Source organism: Pleurodeles waltl, chromosome 7 (assembly GCF_031143425.1).
Source record: "Pleurodeles waltl isolate 20211129_DDA chromosome 7, aPleWal1.hap1.20221129, whole genome shotgun sequence".
Taxonomy (NCBI): domain Eukaryota; kingdom Metazoa; phylum Chordata; class Amphibia; order Caudata; family Salamandridae; genus Pleurodeles; species Pleurodeles waltl.
In genome coordinates this window covers 580,845,388-580,859,805 of record NC_090446.1, presented here as the reverse complement: position 1 = coordinate 580,859,805, position 14,418 = coordinate 580,845,388, and the positions used below count along the sequence as shown (strand labels likewise).

The following is a 14,418-nucleotide window of genomic DNA, read 5'->3' as shown; positions in this document are numbered from 1 at the left end:
CCATTCAGGTACGGGACTCATCAGGAAAGGGATACGGGGAGAAGGGTATGGAGGGATGAAGCGGGGGGAGGTGGGCTAGACGGGGGAGTACGAAGGAATGAAACACACAATTCTGAGCACCAGGCACGTTAAAATATAAGAAAAGATAAACACAATATAACCGAGGATCGTAGAAAGGAAAGAAAGGCACGGAAACGGAGGGGAAACAGACAAGAACATTTTGGTTTGGTTTTGTTCTCATTTATAAAGGATGAAAAACAATATTAAGAAAGAGACTAAATCAAATAATAGCACAGGGTGAGAAAGAAGAGTAAGGAAGAGAACTGCTGAAAATAGACCAGTAAAAGAGAGCGGGGAGACAGACAGAAAGAAAAGAGACAGCCAGCAGATATAAAACAATAAAGAAGAGAAGACAGGAAAGGGAAAAGGAAAGACACAGGGAGGAATACATACCTTCTAAAACAGCTTCTTCTTTTCTTCTCCCATGTAACCTCCGCAGCTGGCCTCCCAGATAACCAACTACAAGAAAGGACTAAGGAACAAAGAAAGCCAAGAACCGGAAAAGCTTGAGGAAGAGTTTCAGACAATAGCCCATAGACTGTCAATATTGAGAAAGAGAAAGCAAAAGAGAGGAAAGAAAGCAATAAAAAGAAACCATTCTAAACTCATACCATATGTATGAAAGTCTCCATTATTACAGAACCAGTCACAACCCCATAGTTAAGTTAGGAGACGTTTGGTAGGCCCAGATGTTTTCCTCAACAAATTCTTTGACGCCAAGTTTGTTGGCCAAAGCAGCTTGTACAGGTTCTACAATAACCCTGTTGAACCTTTCAACTAGTCCATTTATATTTGGAGAATATAGGCCCTCATTACAACCCTGGCGGTCGGTGCTAAAGCGGCGGTAATACCGCCAACAGGCCGGTGATAAAAGAAATGGAATTATGACCACAGCGGAAATCACCAAAACATGCAGCCACTCTAACACTCTGACCGCCACGGCGGTAGCAACAAACACTGCGGTGGTAACCGCCAACAGACAAGCGGAAGACAATGTACGGCCCACCCCATTACAACCCGCCCATCCGCCAGCTTTTCCAAGGTGGTACCAATGCCATCAAAAGCACGGCAGAAACAGTACTTTGAAGTGAAGCCACTCACCTCGCGACACTCAAGGAAGAACCAGGACGCCGTGGAGCCCGAACTACAGGTGTTACCCATGCTGGTGTATCTTCTCATATACCACGAGTACCAGCATCGGCGATGACGACCGCAGTGAGTACTGCACCTACACAGGGGAGGGGGGAGGAAAAAGAGAGTGACACACAAACGCAACATCCCCACCCCAACACCATACACACAAACACATGCTACAACATTACATATACACCCCGTAACCCTCTGGAATAACGCAAGGACAAAAGGAATGGAGTCAAATGAGTGTAATATTAGAAATCTAGAGAAATACGTACATAAGTAAATAAGCAGTATGTACAATATATACAACATATACAAAATGAGGGACAATGTCCACACAAAAATAGTCCGTGGCCCACTGGGCTATAACACATAGGCCAAGCCCACAGGCACCTCAGGGGAAAGGGGGAGGGGGGCACCTCAGCCAGAAGATGGTACTACGCCACTACTCCTGGAGGGGGCTACATGCCCACTGTTTGGTCCTGGGGAGTGCAAAGCCACAGTCTCTCAAGCCTCTCAAGTGGGTGGTTTGTCCACTGCTTGGTCCTGGGGAGTGCAAAGCCACAGTCTCTCAAGTGGGTGGTTTGCCCACTGCTTGGTCCTGGGTAGTGCAAAGCCACAGTCTCTCAAGTCTCTCAAGAGGGTGGTTTGCCCACTGCTTGGTCCTGGGGAGTGCAAAGCCACAGTCTCTCAAGTCTCTCAAGAGGGTGGTTTGCCCACTGCTTGGTCCTGGGGAGTGCAAAGCCACAGTCTCTCAAGTCTCTCAAGAGGGTGGTTTGCCCACTGCTTGGTCCTGGGGAGTGCAAAGCCACAGTCTACCAAGTCTCTCAAGTGGGTGGTTTGCCCACTGCGTGGTCCTGGGGAGTGCAAAGCCACAGTATCTCAAGTGGGTGACATGTTCCACTAGTTTTGGAGGAGGCTTTGTGCCCAGTGTGCTTCATCCTGCCAAGGATAGGGTGAGTCGATGCCTTTCTCCACTGGTTCTGGAGGGGGCTTGGTGCCCAGTGTGCTTCATCCTGCCAAGGATAGGGTGAGTGGATGCCTTTCTCCACTGGTTCTTTGGTGGGGGGGGGGGCTTGGTTCCCAGTGATGCAGCACATGGGGGGTGCCAGGTCACAGCCACGAGATTTGCAGTAACCAGGATTCATGATAGTCCATGGAGGGAGGACTACAGTCCATCCGCCGCCGGCTACGGCTGCACAGTGGAGGTAGTGCTGGTGCTGCCAGTGGTGGGTGGGGACTCCCGCCCTTCTCCTGCAGCCTCGGACAGCTGCCCACTGGGGCTGCTGCTGCTTCTGGCAGTGGTGCAGGTGGCGGTGCTTGCGGTGGTGCAGGTGGCGGTGCTGGCCGCTGTGCAGATGCTGGTACTGCCAGTGGTGGGGGGAGGCTCCAGCCCTTCTCCTGCAGCCTCGGACAGCTGCCCACTGGGGCTGCTGCTGCTGACAGTAGTGGTGCTTGCAGCGGTGCCTGCGGCGGTGCAGGTCGTGCTGCTGGCAGCGTTGCAGGTGGCGGTGCTAGCGGTTGTGCTGGTAGCCACCAGGCCTTCACCTGCAGGCTCGGACTGCTGACGTGCCTTGGCTGGTGTTTTGTGCCCCTTCCTGCCCTTGGCAGATGGTGGTGTCACCTTGGGTCTGGCAGCTGGAGTCTTTGAGGTGGGCTTGCTGGATGGTTGTGGCTCCTTCCTCTTGCTGGATGTTGTCCCCTTCTTCACCTTGCCAGGTGGCGGAATGTTCTTGCCCTTGGCAGGGGTTGGTGGCACACTGGCTGGGCTGATGGGTGCCCCCTTTGAGCCTCTGACAGCTGCAGACACCACATCGGACGTGGATTTGGTGGCTGAGGTGCTGGGCTGGGTTTTGGCCACCCTAGCCCGAGGTGAAGGACAGGGGAGAGGGGTATGAAAGAGATCAATGTTTGCTAGGAAGAGATTCTTAGGGACATTGGATCGGGAAGAGGGTGAAGGTTCAGGAGTGGAGGAAGAGGGAGTGGTTGTAGGAGGTGTCAGTCTGCTGTGTTTGGGTGCAGGTGCATGAGCTGGATGCTGTTGGGAGGTGGATGGCTGTTGGGTGGGTGTGTGCTTGCGTTTGTGTACTTTGGGAGGAGGGGTCACAGACACTGTGGGAGAGGACACAGGGGGCGTATTCATGGATGTGGTGGTGGTGACTGCCAGTGAGGGGTGTGTAGTGATGGGCGTGCTGGTGATGGAGTCAGTGGATGAGGATGTAGTGCATGCAGGTGTGAGTGGAGATGCAACTGGGAGGGAGGTGGATGACGAGGTGGAGGGGGACACAGTGAAGTCAGCGGATGTTGGTGTGTCTGTATGGGGATGGTGCTTGTGTGAGTGCCTGTGAGATGAAGTGTGGTGCTTGTGTTTGCCGGAGCCACTTCTGTGTGTTGATATGGGTGAATGCTGGTCTGAAGGTGTGCTTTCGATAGGCTGGGGTTGAGGGGATTGGGACTGGGTAGAGGAAGCTGGAGGGGGGAGGCTGTATACAGGGACAATGGCTGCCATCAGTGCGGAGGCCAGAGCCTCAACTTCTCTCTGTTGGGCCGCCATGCCAGAGTGAATGCCCTCCAGGTATGCATTTGTTTGTTGCAAATGCCTCTCGACACTCTGGATGGCATTCAGTATGGCTGACTGCCCAACAGTGAGGGATCTCAGGAGGTCAACAGCCTCCTCACTGAGGGCAGCAGGGCTGACTGGGGCAGGGCTTGAGGTGCCTGGGGCGAAGAAGATGCCCATTCTCCTGGGTGAGCAGGCACGGGAAACACGCTGAGGGGCTGCTGGGAGGGTGGTGCTGGTAGGGGGGGTGGCGGCTGTAACTGTTGTTGGGGTGGGCACACAGGTGTCCGCCACCCCCAGAGAGCTTCCATCGGAGGAGGAGTCGCTGTCTGTAGTGTCCCCTCCTGTCTCTGTTGTGGTGCTCCCCTCGCCCTCCATCCCACTGGTGCCCTCACCATCAGTGGATTCGGCCTCCAGGCCCATGTGGAATGCAGCTCCCTCTGTTGCCGGTGCCTCTGCTCCTCCGCCAGATGATGCTAATACACACAAGGACAGGGTGACAAAACAAAAAGGGGGGGAGAGACAGAGGATACACTTGGTCAATGCCAGCAACAACACTACCACTGTTGGCGTACACAAAACACAGGGAGCAGCCCTATGCACTAGGCCATGCACTACCAGTTAGAAAGATAGTCACCAGCCCATGGGGTACATAACATAACGCCATCAGCTGCAAACCTGAAACAAACAGGGCCCTGACCAGTAGGAGATGCCCACTAACACCATTGGGGTTGGAGTGCTTCAGAGCCTGCCCAAAAAGGGACCTATCCTTCCATGTTCGCCCTGGACATCTGCTGCACCTGTGATCTGAATAGCTCTGGCTTTACCCGCATGATTTCCTCCACCATGACCCTTAGCTCCTCCTCTGAAAACCTGGGGTGTCTTTGGGGTGCCATGGATGTGGTGTGAGTGGTAAGTGTGAGCATGTGTGGGGTGATGTGCTGTTGTGTTTGCTGTGAGGTGCGTGGATGGTGGATGGGTGATGGTGTTCTGTGGCTCAGATTGGGTGGGTGCTCCTGGCTTGTCTCTCTCTCAGTTGTCAAATTCTTTGGCTCGTAAAGGGTTGCGGATAATTTGGGTGTGTGTTTTATAGTGGAATGGGTGTGTGGGTATGGTGGGTGTATGTGGGTCAGGTGTGTGTAGTTTGAATTGTCCAATGTGGTGAAGTTTTGTAAGTGTGTTTATTTTGAGCGCGGCGGTGTGTACCGCCAATGGTTTACTGCGGTTGAAAGATTGAAAAACCGCTGAGGTGATTCGTGGGTCCTGATACTGTGGGCGTATTACTGTTGGCGTAACGGTGTGGGTCTTGGTACCGCCAGTTTATCAATGACCTTTGGGCTGGCGGACTTGGGTGGGTGTCTGTATAGTGGCAGATTTCTCTGTGTGGGTCATAATACCCGTAGCGGTATACCGCCGCGGTCACGGTATGTTGCCGGCCATCAGCACCGCGATAGGCAGCATTTACGACCAATGTTGTAATGAGGGCCATAGTGACGATATCATTGTCCTTTATAAAATTATGGAATCTCTCTGATGTAAATTGTTTACCATTGTCAGTGGTAATGTAAGATTGTAACCCTTCCATAAAGAAAGATTCTTTCAAAAAACAAATAGCACTGTCAGTAGAAGGTTGAGACACCCATTCGACCTCATCCCATATGGAAAAATAATCAATTAAAACAAGAGCATAAACTTTACATCTAGGCAGATTCTCATAAGGTCCTCAAATATCTAAAGCTAATTTCATTATCTGAACTCATTATATCCTACTGAGGAAGTGTCACCACTTTATGGTTCAATTAGTTTTTCATGAATAAAATACAAGGTCTGGTTAATATTTTAGGAGTGGTATATATGCTTATTTCTTTGTGGACTTCTAGCAAAAACTACTTATTATAATTTTGAAAGCAGATATTTCATTGTACATTTTTTTTAATTAATGTAGTTCGTTTAGGACAAGTGCCTCACACATGCTTCATTGTCTCTGTTGTTTACTTTGTAAACTGATTAGGAGCCTGGGGGAACCCCTGTGAGTGCACTGTTTCTATACACTGTGCCTAACTCAGCCTTTGAGCGCCTTTCTTTCCCCTACATTTACAGCCCAGGTATATACTTTTTCTGCAAACCTGGGAATCGTGATCTCTGATAAAGAATGCTCTTATTGCTGCAGTCAGATAGGAGAGCTCTTCCTAAAGTCGCCGACTTTGACTAAATTTTAAATTTCTGGACTGCATATACCATACACCCCTTAAGCTTTACCAGTTAAAGCTATGAACTGACTCTCATAGAAAAAGATATGTGGCGGCAGAGGCAGACCTTATAGGGTGACCAGATTTAAACCGGGAAATTTATTTAAAATTGACAAAAGCATTGGCAGGTTGACCTGTCCTTTGCCCTCAAAAATGGGACAAATATGTAAAATGGACAAAGGTGCTGGGACAATGGGACAGTCCTCTGAAAACCGGGTCTGTCCTGGGAAATCCAGGACGTCTGGTCACTCTAAGATTTTATCCATATGGCCCGGTGCTGCCCACGGATTTGTGCTTACTGGGAAGAAGTGTTCCGTATTTTGGCTGGTATGGCAGATCCCAGTCTGATGCCCTGGCCGAAGGTGGTCCTGCTCGGGTGCACCATGTACGTAGAACAGGTCGTCAGGATCCTTAAGTGCTTAATTTGTACTTGTTGTTTCTGGTGCAGAGCACCAGCACTTCTTTTTCTGCCTCAAGCATTTATAGTGAGCAATAGACACAGATGGGAAAGACGGAGGAAGAGAAAACGAAAAAGCGTCCCAATGGGAGAAAGCAGAAGCTGCTAGAGTGAGCTGAAGGGGCTGGGAGTGGCTTTAAATAGATTGAAGAGGCCCGAGATGGCTTCAAGATTCCATATTCCGTGTTCGCACGTTTAATTGCAGCAGCCGCATGTTTAAGAGGTGGGCTCTGGGCACGACACGTTTTTATTTACAAATTAAGCACTGCTTTATCTATATCGTCCTCCTGCAGGCCATACGGTGTGTTGCTAGTGTGTGGGGCAGGGAGCGATCCCCCACTGTTCAGATATGGCTTAAGAGTGTGCTTTCCTGCAATGAGCAACTGAGGGCTCCTGGGGGTGACACCCTTTGAGTGTTCACCACCGGGCAGCTTCGGCCGGGTGGTCAAGCCCAGGCCCGTGGGGCATTGCGATTGGCGGCTTGCAGTGCGGTTCCGGGTGCAAAGTGACAGTTGTTGTTAACCGTTCTAAAGAAGTGTGTCATTCAGACGCTGTGGCCAGAAACCTTCAGGAGGGTAAAAATATTTTGGAATCATTATAAAATTATTTTGTTATGACGGATAAAGCGACAGCAGTTAGGTAAGCCCTCAGGGTAATCTGTGAGGCGGGGAGGGATGACCTTATCCAGCCAGGTGTTTTATCCCACGCCTGGGTTGGTTTTGAACGCCCTAGACGTACTGCGGTTGGGGGTGTGGCGGCGGCTGTGCTTGCTTGTTCACCGCCGCAACAGCGTTTAGTTAAAAATACGAATGCTCGTTTCCTAGGGGAGCATAAGGGCAAACTAAGGAAAGAGTCTACACTTACCGAGTCAGACGGTTTTAAATTGTTACCGTCACGCGCAGTAGAAGAGGCGCACGGCCGCGCAAGTACTTCAAATGTGTCAGGGGTGAAGCCTCCAAAGGAGAGGCGGGCCTCTGAGGATCACGTTGAGGAAAGGGACAGCAAGGTCCAGAAAGTTATGGCAGCCCCGCCCACTGAGTTGTAAAGGCCTGAAGTCAAACACGGAAATTTGCCTGATAAAGTACAGTTGCCTGGCAACACGCTGGGGCAATCAACAAGAATGAAGATTCCTATTTTTAGGAATCTATTACAACGCTCCAATTAAACGCTGGGCGATGCTGGTTTTGAGAGGGAATTCCCATAAGGCCCGTTTGGGCCGAACGTGATTTACAAAACAATAAAAGCCTTACAATTGAGACAAAGGAGGTAATTCTCGGAGGGGAAATTGGAAATGTATATTCAGAAGCAGAGAGTAAGTCAGGAATGATTTCAGGGAGCATTACAGATGGGTCAGTAGAGAATCATAAGGTAGAGGCTCCACAGTTTGTGGGTGATAAATGGCTTGGGGTGTCTTTACCTAGAGCTGGGTGTAAGGAGTACCTAGAGAGAGACAAATTAAAGGCCACAGTCCTTGTAGGTTGTGGCGACTTACATGGCGTCGGTGGGAAAATGCTGCATATCAAAGGTAAATGTAGCGAGGACCAGCCGGCCAAGTTTGGGACGTCTTGGGAGAACCGGCAGGAAGTGAGGGAGAGGTTCGGAGCAACCGTCCCGACAACAAGGGAATATAAAACGCATTCAGCTGTGGTAAAAAAGAAGAATATTGATTCGAAGAAGTTTGATGGGGGTAGGGGATGGGGAATGCCCAGGAACAAGTTTTGTGGGGCAGGATGATGTGGAAGTGTGTGAATTGGACTATGAGGATGACAGCGAAGATTTGGAGGAAGGGGAGATTCCAAATTGGTGTAAAGAAGGGGAGAGAAAATAATTTTTTGCAACAAAAGGGCCTGGGGGATGCTAAATCGCTGTCCAAGGATTATATTTACAGGTTTACAAGGAAGTGGAACAGACAAAAAAGAGTCGGGTGTTAAGAGATTGCATGGGAAGACAGAGGGGCACAGCTCCGGGATGGACACAAGAGCTAAATTTAATACAGGTGAGAAACAATGATGGTGCAGTTGGGGGGGGGGGGGGGGACACATGAATTACGGGATGAGGTTCCGGGTACACACAGAATCATTTTTAAATATTCAGTAGATAAGAGTGTGGGTACCGAATTAGAAGTGGAAGATGACACAACGGGTACACAAGTGGCAGACACAGGAAAAAAAGAAGTATCCAATGGTACAGGCGGGGAAAAGAGTGGGGAACAAGAGCAGAAGAAAGGTAAAGTTGAAGAAGATGGTACAAAGAGCAAAGCAGAAGGTTTGAAAAGGATACCTTACACTGGGTTATCCATGCCTTTGGGAGCACATTTGAGTGTAGGGACAAAAGAAAAGATCCGGAATGGCGAATTTATGGACGTATATAAACTTTTACATTGTGAAATACAATCAAAAGAGGGATCTAGAGAAGAGGTTTGGGAGTTAGCAAGGAGACCTAGGGTTCCAACTACAATTGAGACATGGTCGTCAGCATTCTTGATATTCGCAAGCGTTTATTGCGAAAAATTTCCTGAGAGGGCGGTAGCTGTTTTTAAATACATTGACACGATCAGGAAATCTAGCATAGAGTTTGGCAGTTTTGCATGGATGCATTATGATGAGGAGTTCAGAGTGAAGATGGTGTTATTACCCGGAAAACCATACGGTGAAGTTGACAATGAGCTATGGGTTCAGTGGATGTATCCACAGCGGCCACTGTCTACGATGCACATTGCTAGTGGGTTGGCTGTGCAGTCTCTGACTATTCTTGGGAACCCGGGTGTGGGGGGATATGGCCAAAATATCAATTCAGGAGCGAGATGGGGTTTTAATAGGGGATACTGTCCAAGAAACCCATGCAGATACAAACATGAATGCTCTAAGTGTGGAGGGAAACATGCAGTGTTACAAAGCTTTGGAGAACAAGGTGGTTTTCACGCAGGGGGGGATGGGGGGATCCATTCAATTTGGACAAAAGGGCTTTTACTCCTATTAAACTGGACATTTTAAATTACTGTATAAATTGTACCCCAACAGAGAGGATAAAGTGAAGCTGGAATGGGGGTTTAGACAGGGCTTTAGGTTAGGTTACCAGGGCCCGAGAACTAGGAGGTTTGCCGATAATTTGAAATCAGCAAAGAAACACCATCACATAATAAGAGAAAAACTGAGCAAGGGTCGCTTAAGGCAGAATGGCAGGTCCTTTCCCTTATTGGCCCTTAATGAATCTGATGGTATCTCCTTTGGAAGTTGTACCAAAAAAGAACAAAGGGGAATTCAGGATGATTCTTCATCTTTCATGGCCAGAAGGTTCATCTGTTAATGATTATATTGCAAGAGCAGATGCAGCGGTTCAATTTGCATCAGTAGATGTGGCATTGGCTCTTGTGCAAACAGTAGGTCCTGGGGCTGGAATGGCTAAATGCAATATTAAATCAGCTTTTCGTTTATTGCTGGTACATCCTTTAGATTTCCCATTGCTGGAGATTCAATTTGAGAACCAGATTTATGTAGACAAAGTGCTACCAATGGGTTGCGCTATTTCTTGTAGCCTGTTTGAATCTTTCAGTACTTTTTTGCAGTGGTGTTTTACATATTCGTCAGGTGGAGAGCTGATCACACACTATTTGGATGATTTTCTGGAGGTTGGAGCAAATGGTAGTGGTGAGTGTGCAGCAGCTTTGAAACAATTTCAAGACATGGCAGGAGAATTTGGGGTTCCCTTAGTTCAAGAGAAGACTGAAGGCCCTAGTACTCGTTTGGTTTACCTAGGTATTGAATTGGATACAGTTCAAATGGAAGCAAGGCTTCCGCATGGCAAGGTTTAAGAGATTATTGAAGTTTTGGAAGAAGCAGTTCAAGCTGCCAAGTTACAATTGCATCAAATACAACGTCTGTTGGGTCTACTCAACTTTGCCTGTAAAGTGGTAGGAGCCGGTGGGTCTTTTTGCAGACGGCTGGGTTTTTCAATGGCAGGAGTTAGTTTGCCACATCACAGAGTAAGAATCATAGCTGGCTTCTGTGTGGACTTTACTGTATGGTTAGCCTTTTTGAGAGGTTTTAATGGAAGAACCATCTGGCTGCCTGATGAGGACTTTGTGTAAGCAGTCTAAATTTTTTCAGACGCAACAGCAGATAAAGGCTTCGGGGTGTTCTGGGATGGGAAATGGTGTGCGGAGAAGTGACCTGGAGAATGGTTGACGGGGAAAAGAAGCATTGCTTTCTTAGAATTTTTTCCTTTGTTGGTTGCTCTAGCAGTTTGGGGGAAGGATCTGGAGAATAAGACAGTTACTTTCAATGTGGACAACAAGGCAGTTGTAGATTTGGTTAATGGACAGCAGGTCAAGGATAGGATACTCTTTAAAAATGCTACAACGGTTTATACTGGGTTGTTTGATGTTCAACATTGTGTTTAGAGCCAAACATGTACCAGACGTGAACAATAATATAGCAGATGCATTATCTCGTTCACAGTGGGTGAGATTCCGTGGTTTGGTGCCCGGAGCGGATTTAATGAAAAAACAAGTTCCAAAGGAGGTATGGGAGCTAGCAGAATGAGGATGCTAAGCTTGGTTGAGATGTCATTGGCCGAAAGCACTAAAAAGGCATACAGGAGAGCATGGGAGGAGTTTTTGGGAACAGGTGCAGTGTTTAGGCCTTATGCTGAGCAAGGCTGGTTGCAAAGGAGAGATGATGTGCTGTAATTCATAATGAGCAATATTGACAGATAGATTACAGCCACAACTATTGTGGTAAATTGGCTGGTTTGAGTTTTTATGGTAAGTTTTTCTGGGGTTATGAACCTTCTGCTGGGGAGATGGGTAGGAGTCTTCTGCAGGGTTGGGCAAAGGAGAAAGGGGCTATTCGCTCAAGCAGGGATCCCATATCTATGACGATTTTGGTACGTTTGTTAAATGTTTTGGGCAGATATGTTTTTCGTATTTTGAGCAGGCATTGTTAAGGTTATGCATGTCATGGTTGTTTTTTGGAACATTCAGAATATCTGAGCTGCTGGGGAAGACTCAGGAGGCTGGGCTGAGGGAGGAACATGTCACACTATCAGGCAAGTATGTGAGAATTTTTCTTGAACAATCCAAAACAGATCAGAAAAAAAAGGTGCAAATGTGTCATTGAGGATTGGAGGCTTAGTATGCCCAGTAGATAACTGGGTACGTTTTAAGGCACTTCGGCATAGGGAAGTTTTTGTGTTTAGTCACCAGGATGGCTTATAGCTGTGCAAGTTTTGGGGGTATTGAGGAGGCACTATGTTTGGTAGGTTTGGACCCGGTGCGTTTTGGCACACACCCCTTTCGTATAGGGGCAGCATCTGAAGCGGCAAGATTGAGGTTTTCATTAGAGACTTGAAAAAACTAGGTCGCTGGTCATCAGATTGCTGCCTTCTTATATTAGGGATCTGGAAGAAGCTTAGTTTTTTCCATTCAGCCTAACATTTTTCTCTCATTTCAGGTTGTGTGGCTGGTCCGGATTTGACATTCATGTCAGTGTGGATAGTGGGACATTCATTTGTCAAATGGGCGGCTAAATAAGCGGACAGCAGACCGTTCGGAAGGAATTTAGGCTTCAGAAGTGAGGAAGTCAAAATAGAATGGTGGGGTAAAGGAGGCATGAGATGGGGGCAGTTGCTTCCTTGCTTTTCAAATTTGATACCTGTTAGAGTTTGTCCTGATGTTCTTCTTTTACATTTAAGCGAAAATGATTTAGTACAACTATCTGGTTTAGGCTTGATTAAAGAGATGAAAAAGGATATGGACACCATCTGTAGGTCTTGGGCTGGGACAAAATTAATAGTGACAGCTCTAGTACCTCAGAGGGTGAGGAGAGGGGCAATGAAATACACAGCAGTGGAAAGGGCAAGATGGAAAGTGAACAGAGAAATGTCACGTTTTTGTAAAGAAAGGGGAGTAGGTTGGTTGGGGCACCATGACATTAAGAGAGAGGATTTTCAATTTTTAGACAAGATGGGGTGCATCTTTAATTCATGGGGAACAAATTATATCTTCTGGAAGTGAGAGAAAAATTAGCATCCACACTGGGTATTCAACAATGGTGTGCGTAAAAGAAAGGTTTGTTTTTCAGATGACTACTTCAGTTTACCAACTTGGCATTTTGGTGATGCCCAGCTGTTTTTACGGCATTTTGTTCCTTTTTTTGGATTTTCAAAAAGGGGGGGGGGGGGGGGGGGGGGCAGGAAATAACGCCTTATCAGGGTTTTTCCTGGTGGTGCAGTAAACAGGAAGGATTGGGGTCATTACAGAGTAGGGGTTGGCAGAGGGGACACCGGGGAGTCATGGGGAAGAAAGAAAAGGAAGGGGGAAGATTGAAGCCTGGAAGACTGCTATGAAGTTTTGTGTTGTTTAGGGGGGAGTTTTAAGGGTGGGGTGTTAGGATTGTTTGTGTATTAGTGAGGCCTTGGTTTTATAATCTGTAAAATGTGTTAAAGGTTTTTCTGAACTGCTTGCCTGTCCAATGAAGCGGCCTTTTACTCTTTTGGTTTTGTGGCCTGTTTAATTTGCCGTCTCGCCCGATGAGGGAACCTCGGGGTGACACCCTTTGGGTGGTCACCCCCGGGCGGGTGGTAAAGCCCAGGCCTGTGGGACATTGCGACTGGCTGCTCGCGGTGCGGTTCTAGGTGCAAAGTGACAGTTGTTGTTAACTGTGCTAAATAAGTGCGTCATTCAGACGCTATGGACAGAAACCTTCAGGGGGGTAAAAGATTTTTGGCCCCTCCCTCCCTCATCAGTAATTTTGCGTGGTTGGGCTTGTGTTTTGTTGGTTCAGGCCCGCAGTGCTGAAAGATTAGTTTATCGCTGGACAGGTGGCAATCAAGTTGTGCGCAGTAAACAGGAAGGATTGGGGTCATTACAGAGTAGGGGATGGCAGAGAAGACACCGGGGAGTCACAGAGAAGGTCTGGGGAAGAAAGGAAAGGAAGGGGGAAGATTGACGCCTGGAAGACTGCTATGAAGTTTTGGGTTGCTTGGGGGGAGGTTTAAGGGTGGGGTGTTAGGACTGTTTGTGTATTAGTGAGGCCTCGGTTTTATAATCTGTAAAATGTGTTAAAGGTTTTCTGAACTGGTTGCCTGTCCAATAAAGCAGAATTTTACTCTCTTGGTTTTGTGGCCTGTTTAATTTGCCGTCTCGCCCGATGGAACTTTGTTATTCTACGATCCCATAGGTGCTTCATCCCCCACAACATTTCAGCCCTCCGCAGGCCTACTTATTCACGCTTGGGGTGCCCCATTAAGACCTATGATTGATTGATGTGCAGGTTATACCGAGGGTAGGGGGCTGACACTGTGCCTGGAGAAGAACAGGCGTGAGATAGCGGTGGTCAGCTCACGCTCCTGGGGCAATAGGATTGATACATGATCGTCACCTGCTATATGCTGTAACCCGCCGAATGTCTGCGTCTGAGGGTGCTGGAGTGTGCTTTGCGACACGGGTTCTGCGGGATGATGCGTACTGGATTATGGCTTCTCCCATTCACTGGACAGCCTCTTGCAGTATCTATGCATGTTATGCACTCTTGTCTGTTTCTTGATTTCTGTCAAAAACACATTAAAAACAAAATAAAGCAATTTAGAGTTGAAAATACAGGAGTCCCTGCTTGAACCGAGTATGTTGGCAATATGCATCCTGTGACTCAGAGTAAATTACTTTATCTCCCTGTGTCTTAAAACAAAAAGTACGACATAGTATAACGTAATGCGCTACAATAATACTACAAAAAAAGTCAAACGAAAATGTGTCACTTGGGGATAAACTGGACCATAAACGAACACTACGGCGACAGCCATTTATCGCGCCTGGTAAACTCACTAATTTACTAAGGAAATTACAGTATTACAGACCTTTCCTCCTAGCTTTCTGAGCGGATGCGGAAGGTAATAATAGATGAAAGTTAGTTCTTTCACTACGGAGGCCGGCAGGTGTAGTTCTTTTCAGGAGAACG

General features: G+C 47.8%; 1 protein-coding gene across 1 annotated transcript; it reads right to left on the bottom strand.

Annotated features, from left to right (window-relative positions):
* Window positions 1-1,427: 1,427 nt before the first annotated feature.
* LOC138304400 (uncharacterized) lies at window positions 1,428-14,399 on the bottom strand. Its single transcript, XM_069244409.1, has 3 exons — window positions 14,318-14,399; window positions 13,843-14,010; window positions 1,428-4,233 (listed from the first exon to the last, which is right to left on the bottom strand). Exon 3 carries the CDS (start codon window positions 4,178-4,180, stop codon window positions 2,387-2,389), a length of 1,794 nt encoding a protein of 597 aa, XP_069100510.1. The 5' UTR covers window positions 4,181-4,233; window positions 13,843-14,010; window positions 14,318-14,399; the 3' UTR covers window positions 1,428-2,386.
* Window positions 14,400-14,418: the final 19 nt, after the last annotated feature.

Coding starts and splice junctions, on each gene's coding strand:
- LOC138304400 (XM_069244409.1), bottom strand. CDS start 4,180: ATGGGCCTGGAGGCCGAATCCACTGATGGTGAGGGCACCAGTGGGATG.